This window comes from Crinia signifera, chromosome 2 (assembly GCF_055691185.1).
Source record: "Crinia signifera chromosome 2, ASM5569118v1, whole genome shotgun sequence".
NCBI classification, from domain to species: domain Eukaryota; kingdom Metazoa; phylum Chordata; class Amphibia; order Anura; family Myobatrachidae; genus Crinia; species Crinia signifera.
The window spans coordinates 72,457,706-72,483,597 of NC_139218.1; the positions used below are offsets into that span (position 1 = coordinate 72,457,706).

At 46.1% G+C, this 25,892-nt stretch overlaps 1 protein-coding gene across 4 annotated transcripts in view; it reads left to right on the forward strand.

The window, feature by feature from the left end:
* The first annotated feature begins 9,141 nt into the window (after nt 1-9,141).
* Nucleotides 9,142-25,892, forward strand: part of SPECC1 (sperm antigen with calponin homology and coiled-coil domains 1) — a 424,705-nt gene continuing 407,954 nt past the window's right edge. For 3 of the 4 annotated variants that reach the window (XM_083172375.1, XM_083172379.1, XM_083172380.1), the window contains exon 1: nt 9,142-9,250. In XM_083172375.1, the coding sequence (XP_083028501.1) occupies nt 9,197-9,250 (54 nt within the window). In that variant the 5' untranslated portion in view covers nt 9,142-9,196. Of the gene's footprint in view, nt 9,251-13,192; nt 13,293-25,892 lie in introns of those variants that run through there. The other variant, XM_083172376.1, reaches the window with a different exon arrangement.

The window sequence follows — 25,892 nt, forward strand, 5'->3', positions numbered from 1 at the left end:
TTGTAGATAAACAGGATCCTGGAGTAAAGGGATGAGTGGATCATTTGTGGATTAAATTCACCTGCTGCAAGCGTTGATTATGACCCATCAAATAGTGGAATCTATATTGTTGGTGAATGTTATTTCTAAACTATAGGATGTATGCTATAAATGGAGTATGGGCCGGCCTACCTTGGAATGGAGTCACAAGTTGCCAGTGTCCCAGGAGCCTCCTCTACCTAAACACCCCCTGTAGTTCAGATTGTTTTTTTGCCGTCACAGAATTGTAGGTTGGTTTAGACAGAATTATGATTTGGAGGATGTGTACTGTGCATTCCTGACATTTGCATAACTCCCATGCCACGAACCATCACTGAACTTAGACTGAGGAGATTGTGACAAGTTCTTATTGACGGAGGCCATGACATGCTTGTCATTGGTTAGTCATGGGTGGGTTGTGACTGAGAAGAAACACTATGACTGTTATGTCTTCTGCAGAGTAAAGGGTAGAGGGACAAAAACACAGTATGTAGTAAATAAGTGTGTATGTATGTAGATATGTATGTGTCATATCTATTTATCTATGTGTGTCTCTATCTCTCTACATAGATATATATATATACACATGTCACCTAGCATTTGTGCAATTTATGTAGCAGTATGTGAAATGTATGCATGAATATCATGACTAATTTTTGCCCCTTTGACATGCCCACAGATGACACCACACCGGCAGATGAGGGAGTTATTGGGGCCCTCCTGCGGGCGGAGCACCATTTGAGGCTCTTACTAGCAGATCTGCAGGACCTTCGCGATCTCCTGATATAATTTATAATTTTATATTTTGTGATTGACATGTTAATTTTGGTTTATAATAAATGTTTTATGCAAGTTCACAGTTGTTGGTTTTCTTTGCACATTAAACAGTATATGTGTAGATTGTTTATAATCTTTTACACAGGGTCTAATAGAAACCATTGCACTTCAATTGCTGTAAGGGTTAATGTGTGCAATGCATGTGTTAGGCATGCTTGTAAGGATATATTGGCATCTAATTGATTCCAATTCCAAATAAGAAGTTTTTTATGAGGATAGGTAATTGAATAAGTGGGTCATGTGATGTATTGCAGAAGATACATAATAGTGGGTTGTTTGGCGTAAATACTCCGCTTACGTGCGGTAGCACCGCTTGGCTCCCGTTCGGATGCGGTATTCCCGAGCATACTCTGTAATACTCTGTAATACCGTGCAGAATCTGAGTGTTTCTCCCGCACACGCATGGTTTGTATGTCGTCCGTAAACACGCCCTGTTCTTAAAGAGTGAGTCCGTCCGAATGCGGAGGACCCGTGGGCGTTTCTACGGACGATGGCCGCACGCGGCAGAACACCGTGGCGTGCGGACCGCTCCGTAAGAATGCGGGAATATCCGCACCGATCAGAATAAGGGCCCTTATGCCAGGACTCAACAAATTTTTTTCAAACAAGGGACAACATGGACAGTGCGCGTCGAAGGCACGCGCCAAAATTTTCAACATAATGCCGACACACTACACACCCATTACATAGTATACCACATGCCATAATGGCCATTACATGTTATGCCACACACCATGATGCCCATTATATATTATGCCCATTACTCGTTATGGCAGGACTCAAATATTTTGTAAAGTAGGGACTAAACGGACAGTGGGCGCCGAAGGCGCGCACCAAAAAGCCCACTGTAATGCCGATTACGTCACACACCCATTACATAGTATACCACATGCCATAATGCCCATTACATGTTATGCCATACACTGTGATGCCCATTACACATTATGCCCATTACTTGTTATGCCAGGACTGACATGTTTTCTAAAGTAGGGACAACATCGTCAGTGCGCTCCAAAGGCGCACAGCAAAAAAATTCACTGTAATGCCGATTAAATGTCACACACCCATTACATAGTATACCACATTCCATAATGCCCATTACATTATACCAAACACCATAATGCCCATTAGGCATTATAGCAAACACCATAATGCGTAATGGGCATTTAGTGCACTAAATGTATTAACAAAACATATTCACAAATTAGGTAAAACCAAAAAAGGGGATATGCATGCAATAGTTTAATATATCTCCAGTGGGGCTGATGGAGAACTTAGTCCCACTTTGATGTATAAAGTACCGAGCTGTTGTGTGATAATGCCAGGGGGTGTGTTGCAGGTAGCTGGCGTCCCTACTCCCTGCAGTGCACACACCCCTGGTTTACCTTTTGACAGGACTGTTCCCTGCATCCCACGTAGGTGATGAATGCTGTGCCCTCCTCAGTCTGGGGTGCGGGGGCTGGCAGTAAGCTTTCTCCGGAGTTACTGTATATAGATTGCCATGCTGTCACCGGAGCATTGTACCGACTGCCAGAAGCAACCCGGCACCAGTGGATCACACACGAGGAACACCCCTTTTAAGCGTATATAATACTGCGGCAGGTGGACTACTGGCTGCCAGGAAAGATAACTGTACAATTTTGATCCGGCACTGGGACTGGCTCACGCTGGGGTGCGTCCACCGTCACGCAGCGCCGCAGGAGGAGGAGCCAGAAAGCACATGAAGAAGTCAGAAAGCCGGAGCCGGAAAGCACATGATGAGTGACATACAGTCTCTCCCTCCTCCGTGACGCGGCAGAGTGTAAAAGTGAGTGAGACGGAGCGTCCTCATGTCAGGCGGCACCGGGCGGGGCAGCAATTCCCGGACATTGTATAGTCCGGGACAGCCACCCGTCCGGACTCCGGACGTCGGTCTTAATTACCGAACTGTCCGGAGTAATCCTGGACGGGTGGTAACCCTAGCCATGGAAATGGGGCAGCATGGGACCGGTCTGCAGGCACACTGCCTTGTACACAGCAGATTAGAATCACTTTGTGTTCTGACACCTTATTAAAGCCAGCATTATCTTTTTCAGGAGTTTGTGGTACAGGAGATACCAGGGCCGCCACCTTCAGTCTGTGCGAACGCCTCACATGTCCGAACACGACGTGAGATCCATGCAGAAAATGATCATACGGAACCATCGGAGCAGGGGGTGGAGAGGGGCGTGAAGGGCTGATTTTGCTCATTACCATACGCCCCACGTTTCATGGGCGTTCCCATGAATACGCTGGGCATACGTATGGTAATCCGGCCATGACGCACGTGTGGGGGGCAGGCAGCTGACATAGTCGGATGTCAGCTGCCCGCCCATATCCATGCTTTTGCATGGAGAAATGCCGGAGTCGTCTGGAGCACTAGGTGCTGCCTGACCACTCGGTCCAGCATTCGATGGTCGGCGACCATCGAATGATGGGGGAGGTTCCCACAGATGGAGGAGGTGTTCACATAAAAAATCCATTCGCGGTCGGTCGGCGTCTTACCGCATTCGGACGGTGTGAGAGATCCGTACGGAAGGCGGGGCTAAGAACACTCGGTTCCATAGAGACAATGATTTCAGTCTGCATTCCTGGGAGGTAACTGGGGAAAGGCTAGCCAGACACAGCGATTTCATGACTTACAGAAAAGGGCCATGTTCAGATGTCAGAAGTGCACCTGCCATAAGTTAGTGAATTTTTGATATTGCAAATGATAGTCCAATAATGGTGCTTCTATGTATTAATTGAAATGAATTAGCCCCCCCCCCCCCCCCGCGCATCCATATAAGTGATCTTATGATGCGGTCACAGTGAGGATTTATTCACAAAGTGAATGACAGTCAGAGAGCATTTGTAGAGGTAACAGGTGAGTGGTGACTGAAACGTCCTGCCGCGACCATTTCGGAGGCAATTGCTTCTATATCAGGGAGTAGATCAGTTGGCAATATGATGTACAGTAGTAGGGTATTAACACAGCCACTACTAGCAAGCAAGGCAGCATGGTAATAAATGCATCATTGCGCTACCATCAGGGCCGGCCTTAGGCATAGGCAAACTAGGCAATTGCCTAGGGGCATCAGCAGATTCTGCTGATTAAAATGATATGCAGCATGCCTATATTCTGTGTGTGAGTGAGGCTGTATCTGCATATGAAATAGTGTATTCATGGAAATCACTGTAACATAGCATTCCGTATGCAGGTACAGCCACAGTCGCACACAGAATATATTCATGCCACATATCATTTTAATCATCGGAAGCTCCTTGTGTGTGCTGGCCATAACAATGCAAATAAGACGAATTTTCAGCAAAAAAGGCACCCAACGCTAGCAGAACTGGCTAGGAGCTGCATGGCCTATTGAGACAAGATGTATGAGGAAACATCTGTATCCAAGCAGAAGCAGAGGTCACAGTGTTAGCGGCTGTGCGAGTGCTGACGGCGGGTGTGTTGGTTGTGCAATAGTGTTCGGCATATGTGTAAGGGGCATTATGTGTGTCATGTATAAATGCATTATTAATGTGCGACATATGTGTAACAGGCATTATGTGTGTCGTGTATAAGGGCATTAATAATGTGCAACATATGTGTAATGGGCATTATGTGTGTCATGTATAAATGCATTAATAATGTGCAACATATGTGTAAGGGGCATTATGTGTGTCATTATGTGTATGAAGGGCATTAATAAAGGTTGGCATAATGTGTAAGGGGCATTATGGTTATAAGGACATTAATAATGTGTGTCATGTGTAAGGGGCATTACTGTGTGGTATTATCAGGGGTGCCGAGAGAAAGGGGTAGGGGGTACAAATTACCCAGGCCAAAGTCTGATGGGAGGGCCAAGTGGTGGCCCCGGGCCCCCTCCCCTTAAGTGACAGCAGCAGCTGCAGCTCTTCTCCTCTGCTCAGCACACACTGCTTTGTGCTGGGTTGCAGTGTGGCCATGGAGGTGGTTAAAATACAATATTTTCTCAGAATTTTTTTCTAAGGGTATAATGTGAGGAGTAATCTATATAAGGTAAAGTGGTACTACAGTGTGATGTAACGTGAATAAGGGACACCATCGAATTATATAATGTGAATAAAGTTGCACTACTGTGTGGCATAATGTGAATTGGGGGCAAAATTGTGTGGCCATGCCCCTTCCCTGTTTGGGCTGCGCACCAAATGTGTGCACTGTTTCTATTTAAAATATAGCGGGTAGGAGCACCAAAATGATGACTGCTATGATGAGGGTTGATGGTGCTGGTAAAGGGGAGCAGGGTCAGAGGCGGAACTAGTGGCAGTGCTAGGGGGCACCAGCCAAAATCTTGCCTAGGGCATCATTTAGGCTAGGGCCGGCTCTGCCTACCATCAGATGTACACTATCCGAGGGCATGGAGCACTGAAATGCCTCCATTGAATGAAATTTCTGTTTGCACTGGGTAGAATATTGGTGGTTCATAACTATTGTCATTGATAACTTACTGTAATGATTTATTTATGACCTAAATGAAAGCTACACTGAGGGGCAGATTTACTAAGCTCGGTGAAGTGATAAAACGTCTGTTTTTTTATCACCGGCCAATCAGCTCCTACCTGGGAAGTTACAGGCTTGGTTTGATAAATGACAGGTAGGAGCTGATTGGCCGATGATAAAAAACAGACATTTTATCACTTCACTGAGCTTAATAAATCCACCCCTGAGCTTTTTAAAGAGTTAATTAATTGCCAAAATAGGATGGATTTAGTCTAGAAGTGTCATTTGTTTTATTTAACTATCTGCATTTCTTGCAGCAATAGCTTGTATAGAGCCAATCTAATGTCTGCTGAGAGCAGGCTCTTCATTCCGACTGAGGAACACAATTAGCTGCATTCAGGCAAACAGCAATGTATTGTGCGCTCATACATTTTATGGTTATTACATGATGTTTACGATCTTCTAAATTAGAGAAAGTTCTGAAAAACAGGCTCATCCTTAACTGTGTTTAAACTGTTACGTACTTAAATATTTCAATGATCACCTTATTTTCTACTCTGTATTATTAAGCTTTATGAGTCTATTATGGTAAAAGCTTTTCTTAGGGACAATTACATTTTCATATAAAACCCACTGCCAGCAAGAAGCAGAGCAGCAGGGGTGCAATGTCCTAGACCCCTGATGGTAATGAGATACTCATCCTCCTGGCCCACTGTAAAGTCTCGTTTCTTTCCTGCAACGTTTGAGCTTCAGCACAGCTGACACATCTTCTCTCAGCAGCAATCATTTGAAAGTTGATACAACATTAATCAGCTATCCATCATTTACTACTCTATACCTCAGGGCTGCCAATAGGGGGGTGCTGTGGGTACAGCTGTCCTGGGCCCCGGCCTCTGGAAGGGCCCGGACAGTTAATTTTTCCCACCGCAACCCTCCGACTGCCTTTGCTGCACTGCACTCAGGGCGCTGAACAAAGCAGGTCCTGGAGCATCTTATTCAACCCAGGACACCAGCGGCCAATTAAAAGGCTACACCAGCTTTTGAACCAATCAGAGCTTGCGTACCGGCAGCCAATCAACCAGTGATACAATTTAATTGGCCACCGGCATCCTGAGTTGAAGCAGTCTGTTCTCAGGCACCTCCGGGCTGCAGCTCAGCGGAAGAGGAGATGGTGGAGCAAAAGCCAGGTTACGATAAGTCAGGTAAGGAGGGGGTGGACTGGAAATGAGTCCCGGGCCGCAAAATTTCTGATGGCAGCCCTGCTATACCTAACATTAGGTGTAGGGATCTCCATTTGGCATGGTCTTTGTTACTGCAGTAACTTGAGTTTATAAATAATGCCCACATAGCAGGCCAAAGATATAAGCAATGTGAGAAACACACACAAGACTGTATATCAATTGATAATTTTTACTAAATAAAATATCACAATAAATAAGATAACATATGATCTACAACACAATTAGAAATGAAAAGAGATGACTAAATATAAAGGGCTCAGTCTCTCAATCAATTTAGGTGGTAAAAGGCAAGTTAAAAAGTCATGTGTCAGTTGAACAGGGGTATGTAAACATTACCATCTTTGATCTTCCTCATAGATGTTATAGAGGGAATTTTAATCCAAGGGTTTTGGTAGAATGGACCAGTGCTTCCCAGTGCTCTATAATTTCAAGAGCTCAAGAACTCCCATATTGCGGCTCACCCTGACATCCAATCAAAGGCGTACCTATATATTCGTGGGCCCCATAGCAAAAGTTTGTAAGGGCCCCCCATTTAGCAACTGATGGTGATAAATGTATGTAAAACATATAACTAGACAGCAAAGATGGACCCCCTTCAGCTCTGGGCCCCATAGCAGCTGCACCCCTTGCACCTATGGTAGTTACGCCCTTGCATCCAATTGAATTAGGGATTATGCTTAAATCCCACAGCCTCAGTGTTTCTCAGATTCAGTTCAGCGTGGTGTGCACTTAGTTGGGAAAGTGGGTAGGTCTCCAAGATGAAAAGTCCCCGTCAACTGACAAGTGAAGGTGCTCAACTCATTTCCCCGGATTAGTAAGTGTTCAGCTTCCTCACTTGTTCCTGATGAAGCCGGATGCTTACTAATCCGGGGAAACGCGCTGAGCATGCAGCCGTCAGCGGCACATCGTTGGTGCCTTTTAACACCCGCGATGTATCGCATCCAATACTAGGTGTGTGCCATGTGTGTAGCACCACTGGCACACACCTATCTGCAGGCAGACGGTGAGTGACAGGCAGGAGAATTAAATAAAAAACAACACCATACAAAAGGAATGATGTATGTCATGCCTTTACCCTAACATCCCCTCCGACACTCAGCATGGATCGCTAATCTGAGAGATTGCAGTTGACGAGTATATAGCCACCACCCAGACAGAAAGAGTAATTGCCCAGTGCAAATTTGCTAATGGATTTCTAACTGCTATCAACTGGCAGATCCATACGCAAATCCTGGAACATCAAAGAGACTTTGCCGTTTGTCCAAATTTGAGTAACCCCTAGGCTGGCTAAACAAGGCCAGTGCCCCAAAATTGCCTGGGAATGCCTGCGTTTTTTCCGACACACCCAGCAAACGGTATGTTACTGCCCCCAAAACGCAGGCTTCTTCTCAATAAACTATGGCTCCTTTGTGAACTATACAAATTTTCAGTCGCTAACTCCCTTTGCGCATGTGCAATGCGTATGGTCCGCATGTGAAGGTGGTCAATAATCACTCCATGTGCACATTCTCTAATTACCGATCCATGCTAACATAAGCCCTCAAACTCTACTCACCCCTTCCCTTCAACACAACCCTAACCCTCCCCTAATTCCAAACCCCAACTGAAACCACAGTACTTTCCATCAGGATTCTAACAGTTTGGATTCCACTGGGAATCCTGAGCGTATACCCAGTGCCGAATAGGGCTAGAGGGGTACTATAGGTACATGGTTATGAAATGTAATTCTTAAGTATTCATTTTTTGGGACTATGTAAAAACCGGACCCGGACTAAACCCCGGACCGGACATCAAAATCTGCAGTCCGGAGCTTGTGGTGTCCGGTCCGGACACCACAAGAAACAACAGAAACAACACACATATCAGTAGAGTATTAACATGGTAACAGAACCATACAAGGCAATGCAGCAGATACTTTTATTTATTACCAGTTATTTATATGGCGCACACATATTCCGCAGCCCTTTACAGGGTATAATTGAACATTCACATCAGCCCCTGCCCCAGTGGAGCTTACAGTCTATATTCCCTACCACAGGTACACGCACACACAGACATTCTAGGGTTTATTTTGTTAGTAGCCAATTAACCTACCAGTATATTTTTGTATTGATAAATAGAAGAACATATTGCATTAATAATGTTAAATATCCAGGAAATCAAAGGGCAATTCCAGAAGCATATCTCTCAGTTGACATTTCTAATATGATGATTACCACCGTGCCTATCCGATTTTCCACCTTGCAATTTTTTTAGCCTCTACAACTCGCATCAGTCACATGCATTCATGCGCATACAGGGAGCTGCAGATACCATTGCCATGGATTATAAAGTAGGGAGCCGACTGAACGAGTTAAACATAAGAAAAACTGCATTGTAGCACTGCAAGGACATGTGGGGGCGCAGGTCGTTGTCATGACAAGAACTACAGCCCCCAAAATAAGCTTGTTTTCTTCTCGTCCAGAAGAATCCTGGGAATGTAGTTTTTGCAAGATCAACGTGCTCTACATCGAATGTAGAGGGAACTACATTTCCCATCATGCATCACGGTGCCTTGTGCGGAGGCGTCAGAGAGGAGGTGTCTCGTTGAGTGTATGTGGTGCCCTCTAGTGCTTCTGTGTGAATGTTACACCTGGTACCTGTCAGCTGCAGAAGGGATCGCGGTTTTGAGACCGAGGTAAGAACAAGCAATTAGTGGGTAGCTCAGCTGGTAGAGGTAAACTGCAGTGTACAGTATCTTGGATTACTGGTAATATTGGAAAGATCGGGAGAAAATCCTCTTCTTGATATTGCTATAGCTTCAGTAGTCATCACCTCTTCATTGACAGTAGCATCATTCATATTACAGATATCCTGTACAGTTTGCTTATGTGTCAAAATATATAGGAATCATTTTCCAGGCTAAATAATATAATTCTTCCTAGCTGTGCCAACGATTATTGATCTTTGCTTATCTGCATGTGCTACTGTGTGAGGACACACTTGTTCCTGCTCTCATCTGCTGCTGGAGAGACTGCAGTATATTGCATTTGCAAACCTCTCTTATAACAGTATCCCTAGGCTTAGCTAAAGAATAATATACAGTATTGACCTTCGTGTTGTTTAAACGATTTATGTAATTACGGTTTCCTGCTGCTGTATAATTTGTTGTGTGTATAGTGCACTTACATTAAGTGGGAAAAGAAAAATACCATTTCCCCCATATGTAGAGAAATACTTTGAAACGAGAGCAAATATAGGAAACAAGAATGGAGTACAGTATGTAGGACATTAGACTTTCTGTACATACATGAGTTGGTGTTTATTATTACTGATATCACACATTGAATGTGTTTGTTCCAGCTACCATTAGCCTTTCATTGCTAGCAATGCTGTACATTAGTCAGGTCTCTTCATTGTCATCAAATCTTACTTTACTAATAATAGAATTACTAATGATCAATATCAGCCAACATTTGGGAACCGCATTTTTATTTTGCAGAATTGACATATGCTTTGTTGAGAATACTGAAAAGTTGTATTCAGTTTTATAATAAACAGAATGAAAGTATAGTGAGATATTCTGATTTAGTTATATTAAGCTATGTCATTTCATACTTTTGTCCTATTGGTCATTTTAAGTAAGTGATGGATAACATTTAAATACCAGGTAGCCAGTGGAGGTTACTATTTCGGAAATGAGACTGTGTGATATGTATTTATAAAGGGTGCACAGTGCTAGATGAATAACAAAATAGAAGCTAGTTAAATGTATGGCTGTGTCCACATGAATTTGGCCTACATGGTTGCACTTACCTAGCATAGTAGTCAGTATGATTAGTGTGGATGGAGTCTAATGGGCCTACACACATAGCAATTTTTTTCTAATCAATCTGACTAGACTAGACTAGAAAATGACACTACATCGATGTGTGTGTATGGGCTGACGATAGCAGTGCGTGGACCCGCGCAGTGTTATCCCCGGTAGAATAAAGGATGAGGAGGGAGCATAAATCTACTAATCACCAGAGAACATTGGCCCTGACAGCTCACTCAGCACACAGCGCTACACATCGCTGTGTGTGTGTGCTTTTTAGATTTCAGTTTCAACACCCCACCCAAATCTAACTCTCTCTGCACATGTTACATCTGCCCCACCTGCAGTGCACGTGGTTTTGCCCATTTATAGAACAAATCTGTACTGCGATCAGATCTGAATAAGGCCCTGTGTGTGTGTGGGTTATTCCAGGTGTCTGGCTGCAGCTGAAAACATTCTGGTAGATTTATTGGCTTCTGAATAAACGCCTGTGACAGTGACAGAATGGAATTAATAATCATTCTCTGTATAGATCTGTGAAACATGTTGGCATTTCTATATAAACAAATTATAATAAAAAGACGTATATTAATGCATGCAATTTTTCATTCAATCCCTGCAATCAGGGGCGTAACTAGATATTCGTAGGCCCCATAGCAAAAGTTTGTAAGGGCCCCTATATACCAAATAATGGCGATAAATGTATATAGCAAATATAACTTATACAGTAAAGATGGGCCCCCCTTCAGCTCTGGGCCCCATAGCAACTGCACCCCTTGCACCTATGGTAGTTACGCCCTTGGAGTTACGCCCTTGCTTTCAATGGTTGATCCGCATAAATGTATTAGTGCAGCTTCCCAAAAGTCTATTGTTACAGCAGTGATCTTTTTGCTTGGGATGCAGTTAAAATCCCGGCGGTCGGGATCCCGGCGTCCAGAATCCCGACGCCGGAATCCCGTCCGCCGAAATCCCGACACTTTCTCCCTCCGTGGGTGTCCACGACACCCCTGGAGGGAGAATAAATTAGTGTGCCGAGCATAGCGAGCCCGCAAGAGTGGGCGATCCACGTCCCCCCCTTGTCGGGATTTCGGCGGTCGGGATTCCGGCGTCGGGATTTTGAACGCCGGGATTTCATACTGAATCCTTTTGCTTTACTTCTCTCTTTATCATTTTTTTATCAGGTTTCTTGTCTGTTTAAGGCCGCGTCAATGTCACAAATAGGGATTCCATTGGTTCTCTAATATTCTTCTAATCCCATGACAGTAATTAATGTTCTCTATTGGTTGAGCCGATTCAGTGACTCGGTCATGGCAGCTCCCATAAGGTGCCGCATTTTCAGAGAGCTCCATAACCCAGTTACATGCTTTTGATCGGGTGCGCGATCCCAAACAGCTGAAAGCTGTGCGCTACTCACTCACACTGCTCACCGCTGGCAATGCTTCTGGCTCAGGACACACGGGTGGATGTTTCACATACACTGTCCCTCATCAGCGCTACTTTTAAATATGTCCAGTTCGCTGAGTGGGATATGTGTGCTGAATATGTCCTCTGCTCCCTCATAGATCTCTTTCTCTCCTGCTGATTCTGAATTGAGCAACAGACTCCAGCTGCTACGCCAGGGCAGGCGACAGGGGGGGTCAAGGGGGACAAGTGTGACGGGCCCCAGCGATCTGAAGGGCCCCAAAGATTCCATGTCCCATGACAGCCACCGTCTGTTCTAGCTGGCCTGCCAGTGACCCTCGCGGCCCGGCCGTCTACTGTGCACCATCTGTGTGTGTGGCTGAGACTGACTCACTGTGTGCCACTGCTGTCTACCTTGTGCGCGCCCTGCCATTCGGCGCTCAGAGCCATCTACTCTGTGTGTGCACACGGTCTGGGGCTGCAGCCGCACAGCCGTACCCGCCGCTGGCACTGTGGCCTCAGTCTCTGGCTCCTGTACTTTATAGCGCATGCGCAGGTCATCTGTTCCGTTCCTGCTCGTGATGCTCAGCATTCTTTTGTGAAAGTGACAGGCCAGCAGCAGCCAGCGCCAGCAGGAAGCAGCAGCCAGGAGCCAGGCCAGCAGGACTGAGAATGAGAGAAGTTTGCACTTGGAAGCAGGATCTGGAGCAGCGAAAGATTAAATGAGGCTTGTGCAGAAGAGGGTTGTCTGGATTTGGGATTAGGTGGGGGCCCCAGAAATATAATTGTACAGGGCCCCAAGATTTCTATTGCCAGACCTGCTGCTACCAACGCGTTTTGTCACTTCTGTAGTTCTTATATTGGGCCCGATTTAGAGACATGGTTTTAGTTTTGCGACATTTCACAAAACTGCAACTGCCAGCAGTAGTCAGTGGGAGGGGCTGCTCAGTACAGGGCAAGGCCACCCTGCATGCTGGGTCACACAATCGGTAAAGTGTGAGCACTTTGCTCCACAGCGAGTTGTGTGCACATGACCAGCAGCCCCCTGGATGCGTAACCAAGCGGGTGTGTGTGATGTCACGCAGCCATCCCAGCCCTCCCTTGGAGCCATGCCTGCGTTTTTCAGGCCGCTCCCACAAAAAAATGCTGTATTCCACCACCACAATGCTGCGTCACCTCCCCCGTTGCATAATTGTTACATTGTCAAAACTTAGCGTTCACGAACTAATGCAGATTGATTTAAAAAATGATTTTGCTGTTTATTATCCCTTATGAATATATTGACATTACTATTAAGGTATTTCTTGGAATACATTGTTTATGTGCACTGCATTAAGTAAGACTGTGGCTCTGTACCATACATAAGGAACACAGCCTGTATTTATACCCCCTGAACACAGTGACAATGATATGTTGCAGTTACATCTCTACCTGACACTGATTTTGCAAGCTACAACATTGTGATGGAGAGATTTTAGCAGCGTGATCCGGAACAGAGCTGAGATGGGAACAATGTATGCTGGTGAGCAGTCCTCCCACTCCTTTCTCATAATCACATTTCTTTTCTATCTTAAAATACAAAGACTCATTTGGTCTCCGTTAAGTTCCTTTTTTTTATATTTGCTAACATTGGGCCTCTTTAAAATTTAAATTATAACTATTTCGATGTATATTTATATATTACTGGTCTTTCGTGCAGTTTTACAGCAATACAAATTCAATAAATATTCTGTACATCTCCCAAACAAACCAGGTGTAATTCCTGAAATGCTATACACTAAAAGAATCTGCTTGCAGTGGCGTAACTATAGCACCGCAGCCCCCGCTGTCGCGGGGGTCACTGTGCATATGGGGGCGCCGGGGGGGCTGCGGTGCTATAGTAATCCCCCCGCCCCCCATCCCCCGCATGCTTACCTGTCGGCGCGTCCTGGCTCCCCTCCTGGCTTCAATCAATGCTATGGAGACGGACCACGATAAAATGGCCACCCCATAAAGCAGACTGGACGCGCGGACAGGTAAGCATGCGGCAATGGGGGGAGGGGGCACAGGGGGCACGGGGGGCAGGCACGGGGGGGCTGGACGGATGGGTGGGGAGGGGGGGGCGCCCCCCCATTAACGGCAGGGGGGTGCCCCAAACAAAGCTACACCGCTGTCTGCTTGGCAATGTATCCGTGAAATGAGTCATAAGTTAAACAGGTTTCTCCTCATTGGTGTATGAGTGGACCATGGTAAGAATGCATCATAGCTGCCTACCCTCCTACATTCTGCAGGAGACTCCCTGAAATATCAGCAATCTCCCTCTCTCCCTCATTAGTCTAGCAATCTCCCTCATATCACCTAGCCCAAATTACACTGTTACATCATAGTTGCCTACCCTTCTGCATTTTGCAAGAGACTCCCTGAAATAACAGCAATCTCCCTCTCTCCCTCATTAGTCTAGCAATCTCCCTCATGTCACCTAGCCCACATTACACTGTTACATCATAGTTGCCTACCCTCCTGCATTTTGCAGGAGACTCCCTGAATTAACAGCAATCTCCCTCTCTCCCTCATTAGTCTAGCAATCTCCCTCATGTCACCTAGCCCACATTACACTGTTACAATATTCCCTGATATTTTATAAGGTGATGTAAAGTACAGTATATGTTTTATATTTACAGTCCGTTTTGCACTTATCCTCGATTGCCCCAAAACAGAATCCCATTGTGTATTAGCTTAGGCTGATTTGTTGACCAGCTGAAGTACCCAGCATTGCCCAGGTTTAAATCTACAAGTTAATGAATTACCAATGAGCTGCATGTCACGGTTATCATTAGGAATATTTATCAGCTTAGCAGCTCTTCCAACACACCCGTGGGGTGGCTGCCCAGTGTCGTCTTTTTTTTTTTTGGGGGGGGGGGAGGGGTGGTCGCCAGTAGCCCTAATCCCCAGTTTTCTTTCCTGTTCAGTATGAGCAGATGTTATCACAGGCAAGGAGAAGTCCCAGCATCAGAAGCAGCCGCAGGAGCCAGGCTGTGGTACCAGCTTGCTGTGATGGACCACAGCAGGTGACCAGTCCCACGACTCCCAGCTCTAGGAAGCGGCATCATCAGCAGCAAGAATCAGATAGAAACCAGCAGGAGATCTCCAAGATGGCAGCGGACCGGGGCACACAGCAGATGTTAGTGGTAGCAGACGGGTGTACACAGCAATGGCTCATACTACAAAGGGACTGAGGGGTAGATGTATGAAGCAGTGATAAGGGAGGAGAAGTGCTAAAGTACCAGGCACTTTTTTACTTCTCCTCCCTTATCACTGCTTCATACATCTACCCCTGATTGTTCTTATGGCCTCTTGGTTCGTTAACGCCTGAATTTTTTGATGACTTTAGGTGTTTTTTTTGTCACTGTTTTTTTGGGTGCTGCATTTATGAAGCTTTGCTTTTTGGTGGGTTTTTGCTTTTGGATGGGCTTCTTTATTAGCTGATGAATCACAATCTTTTCTTTCATCGCCGGCTTTGAGTCAGTCTTTTTTGCTGCGTTGCATGTGCTGCTGAGCCTCATGTTCTCTGTGAGGGTGTTCTTTATAATGGTATGCCTCATCATGTCCGCGGTGGTGGCGCTCCCCTTCATATTCCAAGTGGTATGTAGATTCATGGTTTCCGGGGTGATGGCGCTCCGTTACTGCCTCAATATCTATATCGGCATCTGCCACAATCTGCTTTAGATCCTGGCATTTCTTTTCTAGATATTCACGTGCACTTTGGTAGCTGAAATATAACAATAATGAGAAGCTGTTAGTTGATACTAGTGCACACAGCACAGCACAGAGACATAAAATAGCCCAGTTTTCCCTATTACGTCCCAGATAAGGTGATACGGTAATTAGAGGTGTCCTTTTTTACTAATCCAGGAAGCCATTTTGTGGGTTAAACCAAGATGCATGTGTCACTGGATACCATTGACCTCCCAGAGGCACCTCATGGCCAATCCTCACAAGGCAATGGCTCCTACAGAGGTGTAGGCTGCAACCTAACTGCGATGTGGCCTCGCAGGAGTACCAGGATAGTAGGTCATGCCCCCTAATTTTGGGCACACGCAGATGTCCCTTCTCCTCTGCCTCCAGTGTTGGGAGGTATGTATGCTGCATATTGGACATTGCAGTGTGTGGCATATTGTGTCTGGGGCATTGCGGTATGTGTCAGGGGCATTACAGTGTGTGGCATAATGTGTAAAGGGCATTTTTATATTATGCAAAATTTTTTTTTTATTTTAGTAGCTCTTCAGGCAGTTTATTTTGTCTTGAGTAGCTCATACCCCCCAAAAAGGTTGGAGACCACTGCTATAGCATATGCAGTACAGAACCTACAATGTTGCACTGGGCCACAGTATGTATTGACCTACGTCACTTCTTAATTTTTAGGTTCTTCATTTCAGCAAATAGGTAGTGTTGGTGGAAGGACCACATTAATAGCATCACTAGGCCCCACCTCCAACAGGAGAAAATGATGTGATTGGCTTAAATCTGTATTGGACCGGGCTAAAATGGCACAATGATCATATAATCGTTTCATTAAGTCCTGCCCCTGTACAGAGCATATGGAGACGCTGTAATTATCTCCACATTCTGCCTCGCTCCCCCGGAAGAGTGGGCAGAATGCGGGAGGGGTGCTCACTCTTCCGGGGGTTACCTTCAGTTACCTTTTGCAGAAGCCGGGAGAGTAGACAAGTGGGGTGAGATTTAATAGGATGAGAGATTCAGAAAGTGAGAGATTTGGTGAGAAATCTCCAGTTTTTTTAAAGCGGCTCCTACCTGCCATGTCACAGACTGTGTTTGAAAAATGTCAGACAGGAGCTGATTGGTTGGTTGTTTATCACTCTCCATTTTATCACTTTTTAAGCTTAGTGCATCTGTCCCTAGGAAAAGTATTTAACATTATCACAGTTTAAAAAGTGATGCATTGAATACTGAGCCTGTGCTCTGTTCTAAATGATAGTATTATTGTTGTTTAATTGCTAAAATTTTATTCCTACTTACTGTACATTTTAGGGGGGTGGGCTAAGACTATAATCTTACACACGTGTCACATAAAACTCCTCTCAACCCAGATTGGTAACATTTCTACTGTACATGATAAATTATATTAAATGTTCCCCAATACCATACTTGCCTACTTTTGAAAACTAGTTTCAGGGAGATTATAGCAGGTAGCAGAATTTTGCACAGCGCCCCATTGGGGTAGCAGTAATGATGCGCTGGAGCGCTCATCGTTAGCAACAGTAAATGTAAATGTACACACTAAACTCAATATATAATATATATACTTATATAATATATATATACTAATACTATAATAATACTAACAATAATGTAAAAGATATCGTTCAGAAGGGATTTTCTGAGTGATATCTTTTACATTCTCGTCTAGTGTGTATGGGGCATAAGGCAACGGTACTGCCAACACTATTCGTACTCCTTGTAATATTTATATTTTCAGTGCTGAAACATAATTGTTGCACGGAAAAAATGTCAGATCCACGTGTCAGTGCATTATGTCAATAAGCAAGTCTAGAGCATTTGTATTTGTAATACATTTTTCATGCATAGAAAATGCAGTAGAAACTCCTCTACTACAGCTTTCAGATCGCAATGCCGATGCAATGCAACCAGATCATGGGTTGAACCAGGCTGCAACCCGGGTCCGGCACTTTCACACTAGGAGTTATTCTGGTTGATTTGCTTGGATGTGAATTTGCATCCTTGCGAGTCAACCTAACCCCGCCTTGCGAATGGTGGAACGTCCCGTTTTTTGGGGATGCTCCCACGGCCGGCAGTGTCCCACTGAGGGGGGGGGGGCAGTTGGGAGTCCCCCCCCCCCCCAATCTGACAGAATAGACGCTGCGGACAAAAACGGGGGCGTAGCCCTCATTTGCATAAGCTGCACCCCCTTTTCAGACGCTGCATGAGTGTCCCTCTTCTGAAAATGGAAAAGTTGGGAGGTATGTACAAATGCTTCTGTGATCTATATTATATTATAAATCTATAGCAGGGTTGCCTACCTGACCCTATCCATGAGGGAGAAAATGCTCTGTTCCTGGACTTCCCTGGTAATATATGATTGCCATCACCTGTGGGGAGCTAGGTAATTTATAAGAAAGGCGTTTCACCACAGGTGATGGCAATCATACATTACCAGGGAAGTCCAGGTAGAGGATCAGGTAGGTATGGAAAAATTCCCTATGAATTTCATGTTTCTTATAAAATCGTCTTTTAATCATGCAAAAACAAAAAGACATCTGAATGTAGTCATACATGTGTGACTGATCTGTAATGGACTGCATTGTTTTTTTTTTTTTTTTTGGTTTTCAATTCATTATTTTTGTTCAACCCTTTAGTGCTCGACCTAGAGTCTGAGCACAGCTGGCAGAATCCCTTGAAAATGATTACAGCAAGAGGTTTCAGGCACTTCCAGTGGAGCTACATGAGGTGAACAGACTTATTGATGTTTCGCTGTTTTCCTCAGTAAGGCTGCTTCTATTTGTCATTATCACGATTTGGAAGCACTGCAGTGCAACAAGGTGTGTCCTGTAAGAATCGTTTTGAACAAGTAATCCTTTACCCCAGTGGTTCTCAAACTCTGTCCTCAGGACCCCGCACCATACCTCCCAACATGACCCTCCCCAGGAGGGACACAATGCTCTGTTTCTGGAATTCCTTCTTATTATATGATTGCCATCACCTGTTTTAAACAGGTTAATTGATAAGAAAGTGATTCAACACAAGATGATACCAATATTAAATTAAGGGGAAGTCCAGGAATAGAGCATTCTGTCCCTCCTGGAGAGGGCCATGTTGGGAGGTATGCCGCACAGTTCATGTTTTCCTGGTCACCTGACAGGTGCACTCATCACTGACTGGCACATTGCATACCTCCCAACTTTGGCCGGTCAGCGGTGCGACGAAATTTTCGGGGGCGTGGCCTAATTTGGGGGCGTAGCCTATACTCGCATCTCCCCGCTATGAGGGCATGACCCAGAGGCTCTGTGAGCCTCTAGCCATGCCCCCAGCCCCCTGGCTGCGGGAATAGACGCTGTGCGCATGCGCACAGCGTTTATTCCCCGCTGCTTAGAAGCCGACAGGGGGGACTCCCAACAGCCCCCCCCACACCGCGGGACACTGCCGCCCGCGGGTGGGACAGCGGGACAGGCCCTGACAATCGGGACTGTCCCGATAAAATCGGGACTGTTGGGAGGTATGCATTGTAAGAGATCCACTGGTGGAGCTAATTATTTCACTTCTGATTCTGTGAGGAGACCTGCAAATTATGCACTGTGTGGGGTCCTGAGAACCGACTTTGAGAACCTACACCTTTGATGGCTAACCTTGACACTCCAGATATTGCTGAACTAAACATCCCAGCATGCTCTGCTACAGTTTTGCTAATTGGCCATGCTAAAACTGATGCAGGACATGCTGGGATGTGTAGTTCAACAACAGCTGGAGTGCCAAGGTTAGCCATCATGGACCTATGCTTTACCCTGTCCATGACTGTATAGGGCATATTTGCATAACTTCCAACATGATCCTCTCCAGGAGGGACACATTGCTCTGTTCCTGCACTTCCCTCTTAATGTATGATTGGCATAATCTGTGCTGAAGCACCTTTCTTATTAGTTAACCTGTTCAACACAGATAAAGGTAATCATGCATTAATAAGAAAGTCAAGGAGCAGAGCAATGTGTTCCTCCTGTTGTTGAACTACACTTCCCAGCATGCCCTGCATCAGTTTTAGCATGGCCAAAGAGTAAAACTGGTGCTGGGATGTGTAGTTCAAAAACAGCTGGAGTGTCAAGGTTAGCCATCATGGATCTAGAACCTAACAGATAATAGCTAGAATATTGTTGGTTTCTAGGGACAATATATCCACCCGCTCTTAGGTAAATATAGTCCTATGTTTCCCAACTGGCCTTCCAAAATTACTGGGAACAATATCACACTCTGGGGCAGATGTATTAAGCCTGGTGAAGTGATAAAGTGGAGATATTTTTGAATAAAGTTTTTTTATTTTGCAGGTAGTAAATACAGAGCAAAACAGCGAGTCAGACACTGTGCATATGAATCAATTGGTCCAAATCAGTCAGAATGAAGCATCAAAATGTACATTGCGTTCAAATACAGTATTGTTATTTTACAAATGAATACCTCAACTGATTAATAAAGTATAAAAGTAATTTCGCCAATTTCCTCTGACTGAGTAGCCATCTTATTTTCTATTTTTTAAGATTACATAGTTAAAGAGGCAAACAATAGAGGAAAGAGAAGGAAAGAAGAAGAGAAAGAAGTAGATAGAAAGTAGAGAATCTTTAGTCACTAATGAGTGTGCACATATGGGGGTTCGGTTTCACCCAGAATAGCGTGTCAGTGGGCATCATTGATTACCTCGTACTTAGATGGATATTAGCTTTATGGTTATCAGCATCCACATCCCGCAATATATATACTGGCCCTGGCTTCATCGAGTATGAGCGGAGTGCGGGGATTCCAACCACCTGCCCCATATCTTGTCAAATTTAGGAAGAGTGCCCCTAGACATATATACGTATTTTTCATGCTGTACTGTGGTGTTAACCAGTGCCCTCCACTCCGCCACCGTGGGTCCCAGGTCAGCCATCCAATGCCTAGCTATGACAACTTTAGCAAGGGAACATAAGTTGGTCACATATTGACCCTCAGTGTTGTTTAGTGAAGTGCTTGCTCTACTACCCAGAATACACATCCTAGGGGTCAGGGCCTGTCCAGATATTCCAGTAGATGTTATAATCAACTTAACTGCCACCCAAAATGAGCTAACCAGGGGGCACTCCCAGAGGAGATGCCACAGGTTCCCCTGCAGATCTCCACACTTTGGGCAGGCCGAAGAAGCCCGTCCTCCAAATTTAACCAGGGTGGATGGAGTCAGGTATGTTCTGTGTGTGATAAATATCTGAACCTGCTGAAACCTTGCAGAGACCGTGGCATGCCGTGACGAAGCCAATGCCTCCTCCCACTCCTCCTCCTCAAAGGTTCCAACATCGTTCTCCCACTTGGCCCTCAGGGCGGGAAGTGAGTCTTTATGTATGAAGGACAACAGGAATGAATAGGCCAGAGAGATGGTTTTGACTTGTCCGAGATTGACCAGGAATATTTTTGCTGGGGAAGCTAGTAGTTCAGGGGGGCCATTGCTAAACTGGGTATTTAGGGCATGGCGTAACTGCAGATACCTAAAGAAGTGCACCCGGGGCAGCCCAAACTCCTCTCTCAACTGCTGGAAGGACTTCAGCACAGCTGCCTCATATATTTGTCCAATCGTCTCCACTCCCCCAGACGACCACAGACTCCTACCCGACAAGCAGGCAAGTTCAGGTAATTTGGTGGAATGCCAGAGGGGAGCTCCAGGGTCTATAGCTGTGTATCCCATCAAGGATTGGACTTCCTGCCATATCTTTACGGCCTGGACCACCAAGGGGGGGGCGCCTCTTGGCACCCTCCCACCCAGTAATAGCTGTGTGGGTGTGATATCGGGACATATTTGGTGCAAAAGTGTGGTCGGGAGTGAACTTTGATCGGTGTCCTGCACCCAATGCCTGAGGAGTGAGAACTGGCCAGCATAGTAATATAGCCTGAATTGTGGTAGAGCCAGGCCCCCTTCTGCCCGTGGCCTGGTAAGGGTGCTAATACTAATTCTGGGGCGTTTGTTGGCCCATATCAATGAAGACAGTAAGCTGTTTAGGTGTCTGAAAAAGGAGGCAGGCACGTACACCGGGGACTGATTTAGGACATACGTTATTTTGGGCTGTAGGATCATTTTGACCAAATTGACTCTACCAATAACATTTAGGGGTAACTTGGTCCATACCGACAGTTTGTCTTTAACCATGGACAGCAGCGGGTCTAGATTCCTGGGTATAAAATCTTGACTAGTGTTAGTGATAATGATCCCCAGGTACTTGAAGTGGGAGACCCAGCTAAGTGGAAGAGGGGTGCTCATGGTCACGGGTGGTGGACCTCTCAGGGGCATGATGGAGGATTTGGACCAGTTCACCGTAAGTCCGGAGAAGCCGCCAAAGTCCCCCATCAGTCGCAGGGCAGTCGGCACAGATAGTCTATAATCTTTTAAAAACAGGAGTAGGTCGTCAGCATAAAGTGCTACTGTGTCCGTTCTCTGACCCAGTTGGAGCCCGACTATGTCTCGGTGTGTCCTAAGCAGACAGGCAAGTGGTTCCACTGCTATGGCGAAAAGACCAGGAGAGAGGGGGCATCCCTGTCTGGTGCCCCTTCCCAGCGCGAAGGGAGGTGAAACATGACTGTTGACAGAGATCCTGGCCATCGGGGAGACGTATAACAACTGGACCCACCTTAAATATTGTGGACCGAAGCCCATACGTTTCATTACCTGCCATAGATAGGGCCACTCGACAGAGTCGAAGGCCTTATTTGCGTCGAACGAAACAATGGCTGAGTGGGTTTCCTCACTATGGGTGGCCTGGATATGGGTGAACAGCCGTCTTAAATTTATACTGGTGGACATACCCGGCATGAAGCCGGTTTGATCCGGGTGGATGATTGATAATATTACATTATTTAACCGAATGGCCAGGATCTTTGCCAAGATTTTAACGTCCGTGGTAATCAAGGAGATGGGTCTGTATGAGTCAGGGTGCTCAGGGTTTTTCCCGGGCTTGGGTATAACTACTATAACCGCCTCAGACATAGAGTCCGGTAACACGTTGAGGTCAAAGAGCTCGTTAAATAGCTTCAAAAGCTTGGGGGCAAATGAGTCTAAATGCATCCTGTACAGCTCCACTGGGACTCCGTCTACTCCCGGGGCCTTCCCCCCGGGGAACGACCGAATCGCAGTCTCTATCTCAGTAGTTGTGATGGGCGCCTCGAGGGAAGACTTAGCCTCCTCAGACAGTGTGGGCAAGTCAATATGGTCCAGGTATTCAGTGAGTTCCTCCTGCGTGCATGTTAGGCGTGTGCGGTACAACTCCCTATAGAAGTCTAGAAATACATCTGCTATTTCTTGGGGGGATGTCCTCAGTACTCCGTCAGAGTCAAATATTTGGGCCACAGAGTTTGCGGGGCGGTCCAGGTATACCAGGTGAGCCAGGAGGCTGCCTGTTTTGTCAGCATTCATGTACAGTCTATGGGATTTAAACAGTAGACTACGAGCATTGCGCTCCTCCAAGTGAGAGACCCAGGTGTTTTGTGCTAGCTCCCATTTTGCCCTGGACTCCTCTGACCCCTCCTCCAAATGAGTAATCTCTGTGTTCCGACATTCGTCCTCCAGTGCAATACCCTTTGCCTTATATGTACGTTTAGTGGAGGCTATTTTAGATATAAGGGTGCCTCGTAGGTATGCTTTAAATGCCTCCCACACTATCGGGGCAGGGGCCGTGCCTGTGTTTATGTCAAAGTACCCGTCCCACAGGTTCTGTAGGTCCGAAGATTCTCCAAACTGCAGTAACCAGGAGGGATGTAGCTTCCAAAAGGACTGTCCCCTCTGGCATTCCATCTCCACCGTCAGTAACAGAGGAGAGTGGTCCGAAACGCCCCTCGCCTTATAGCAAATGTTTTGGAGTCTGGGCAGCACTGAGGGAGTGACGAGGGCCAAATCAATACGCGAGAAGGAGTGGTGAGTCCTTGAAAAACAAGAGTACTGGGTGACCGCCGGGTGTTTTAGTCGCCAGGCATCTCTGTAGCCAATTGACTCTACATATTTAGCAAAACTTGTGGAGCGGTCATCAGGGGGGACGGAGTCGGGGGGCCACCATCTGTCTAGCCTTGGATTCATTAGCTTATTAAAGTCCCCGAGACATATAACTGGTGTGTCGGGGGATTGGGCCACATAAGCAGCTGCTTGTTTTAAAACGTCATAGTTGAAAGGAGGTGGGACATAAACCGCTAGAATAAAGAAGGGCTGGGAGTATAGCTTACATTGGAGGAAAACGTATCTGCCCAATGGGTCGGTCTTAACATCAATCAGCACAAATTGCACAGACTTGTTTATTAGTACTGAGACCCCTCTAGAGTGAGTAGAGTGTGAGCTATGGTACACCCACCCCACCCAGGGCCTACGTAGTGACATTAGTTTGTTTCCTTCCAGATGGGTCTCAATCAGGCAGGTGATGTCCGATCTATACTGCTTAACCATTTTGAGAACTAGAGAGCGTTTAACTCTATCATTCAACCCCCGGACATTCCAGGCTAGAATATTAAGTTGCGTCATGTTGGAGTATCGGGAATGGGCCATGCGGAATTGTGGTGGTGACACTGCCACCTTGCGGGTCTGAGTAAACTACAGCTAACATCTGAGCAAACCTCGTATCCTCCAATTGCATGCATAATAGATCATAGCATTTAGTGTGACTAATAGAAAGAAAGGAAAAAGAGAGACAAGAAAAAATGGAAAAAACAATCCCAACATAATACACCCCCTCCCTGTATACCTCCCCCAACCTAGGCATACTTATATCCCTAAACCTTATACCTAAGAAACTACCAAACTATGGGAGCAATCAGTTAATAGCTACCAATGCAAGCTCCGGGGCCCCCTGGCCATCTATTGCCTACACTTGCCTACAACATTATATGTGCGAAAAGAAAAACAGATACATAGTATTTATCAATGTACCCCCCCTGCCTCCCCCCTCCCCCCCCCACCCCGTCTATAGTATAATATATTAAACAATTATAACACAGTTCTATTCATATTCACGGTAATCAGCAACAACAGCTCCACTCGGGTGGCTTGGGACCGTCTGATATGCTCAAGTGAAATGAGAGGAGTGTCTAAGTAGAAGAGGATTAATTCTTGCTTCTGGCAGCTTGGGATATCAGGCTGGGGCCATCTGGCGGGCGCCTGGTGCAAAACGATCAAGCCATGCTGCCACCTCACGAGGACTATTGAAGAATTTAGTCTCTCCCTCTGCTACCACCCTTAGCCGGGCCGGGAACAGCATAGAGTATGGGAGGTCTAGTTCGCGTAATCTGCGCTTCACGGGAACAAATGAGGCCCTCTCCTTCTGCACTTCGATAGCAAAGTCAGGGAATGTGGAAATGGTGGCGCCATTTCTAATCATAGGGCCTTTGGTGCGGTTCAGGCGCAGGATTGTGTCCCGGTCCTTATAATGTAGAAGTTTAGCTATGAGGGTTCTGGGTGGAGCGCCCGGAGGGAGTGGACGAGTAGGGATTCTGTGTGCCCTTTCGACAGCAAATTGGGAGGTAAAAGATTCTCTGCCAAAAGTCTCAATAAGCCAGGCCTCCAGGAAAGCCTCTGGCGCCGTGCCCTCCTCCTTTTCTGGCAGGCCTACGAAGCGGACATTGTTTCTCCTCAGACGGCCCTCCATGTCCATTAATTTGTTCTGGATGCTTGTGACCTGTTGAGTCAGTGTGGATACCGTGGTTTTCATAGGATCAATTACATCCTCAACTGTTGAGACCCGGGTCTCAACCTCCCCCACCCGCTCCCTAATACGCTGCACATCCTGTCTAAGGAGGGATAGATCGCACTGTACCTTCTCCATTTTGTCAGATAAACGTTTCTCAGTGCCAGCAATGGCCTCCAGGATTTGTTGGAGAGAGGGGGGTGCAGGTAAAACATCATCACCAGGAGGGGCTTCAGAATTGGCTGAGCTGCCAGAGTCCTGTCCGGAGTCCCCTGGGGGTGGCTGTGGGCCCTGCGCCTCTTGTCCTCTTGCAAATTTGGCCAGCTTTGCTGCAGAGGTACTGTGGTTCTGTTTCACCATAATTGATAGATGTCAGGCTGGTATGTCCCTTCTCCAGCTAAGGCAAAATCTGTTGATGTAGATTATATCACTTGCTCAGGAAGTGGGTTGCTAGGAGAATGCAGTGCAGGGCATATATACAGGTATATACAGGGCAGTTCAGCAGGGGTGAAATATAAGGCTCCACTCAGGAACTGCAACAGGCCTGTGTCCCAGTGTGCTTGTGTGTGCACTGATGGTCCCGAAATGGCGCCCGCAGCACAGGGCTCAGCTAGCTGTGGGGTAGTGGGAGCAGGCTGTCCAGCCCCCCGGAGACACCCTTTTGGGTGAGGGGTGTCCACTGGTCTGCGGATCTGCGTTGCCCTCAGCTGGGCATA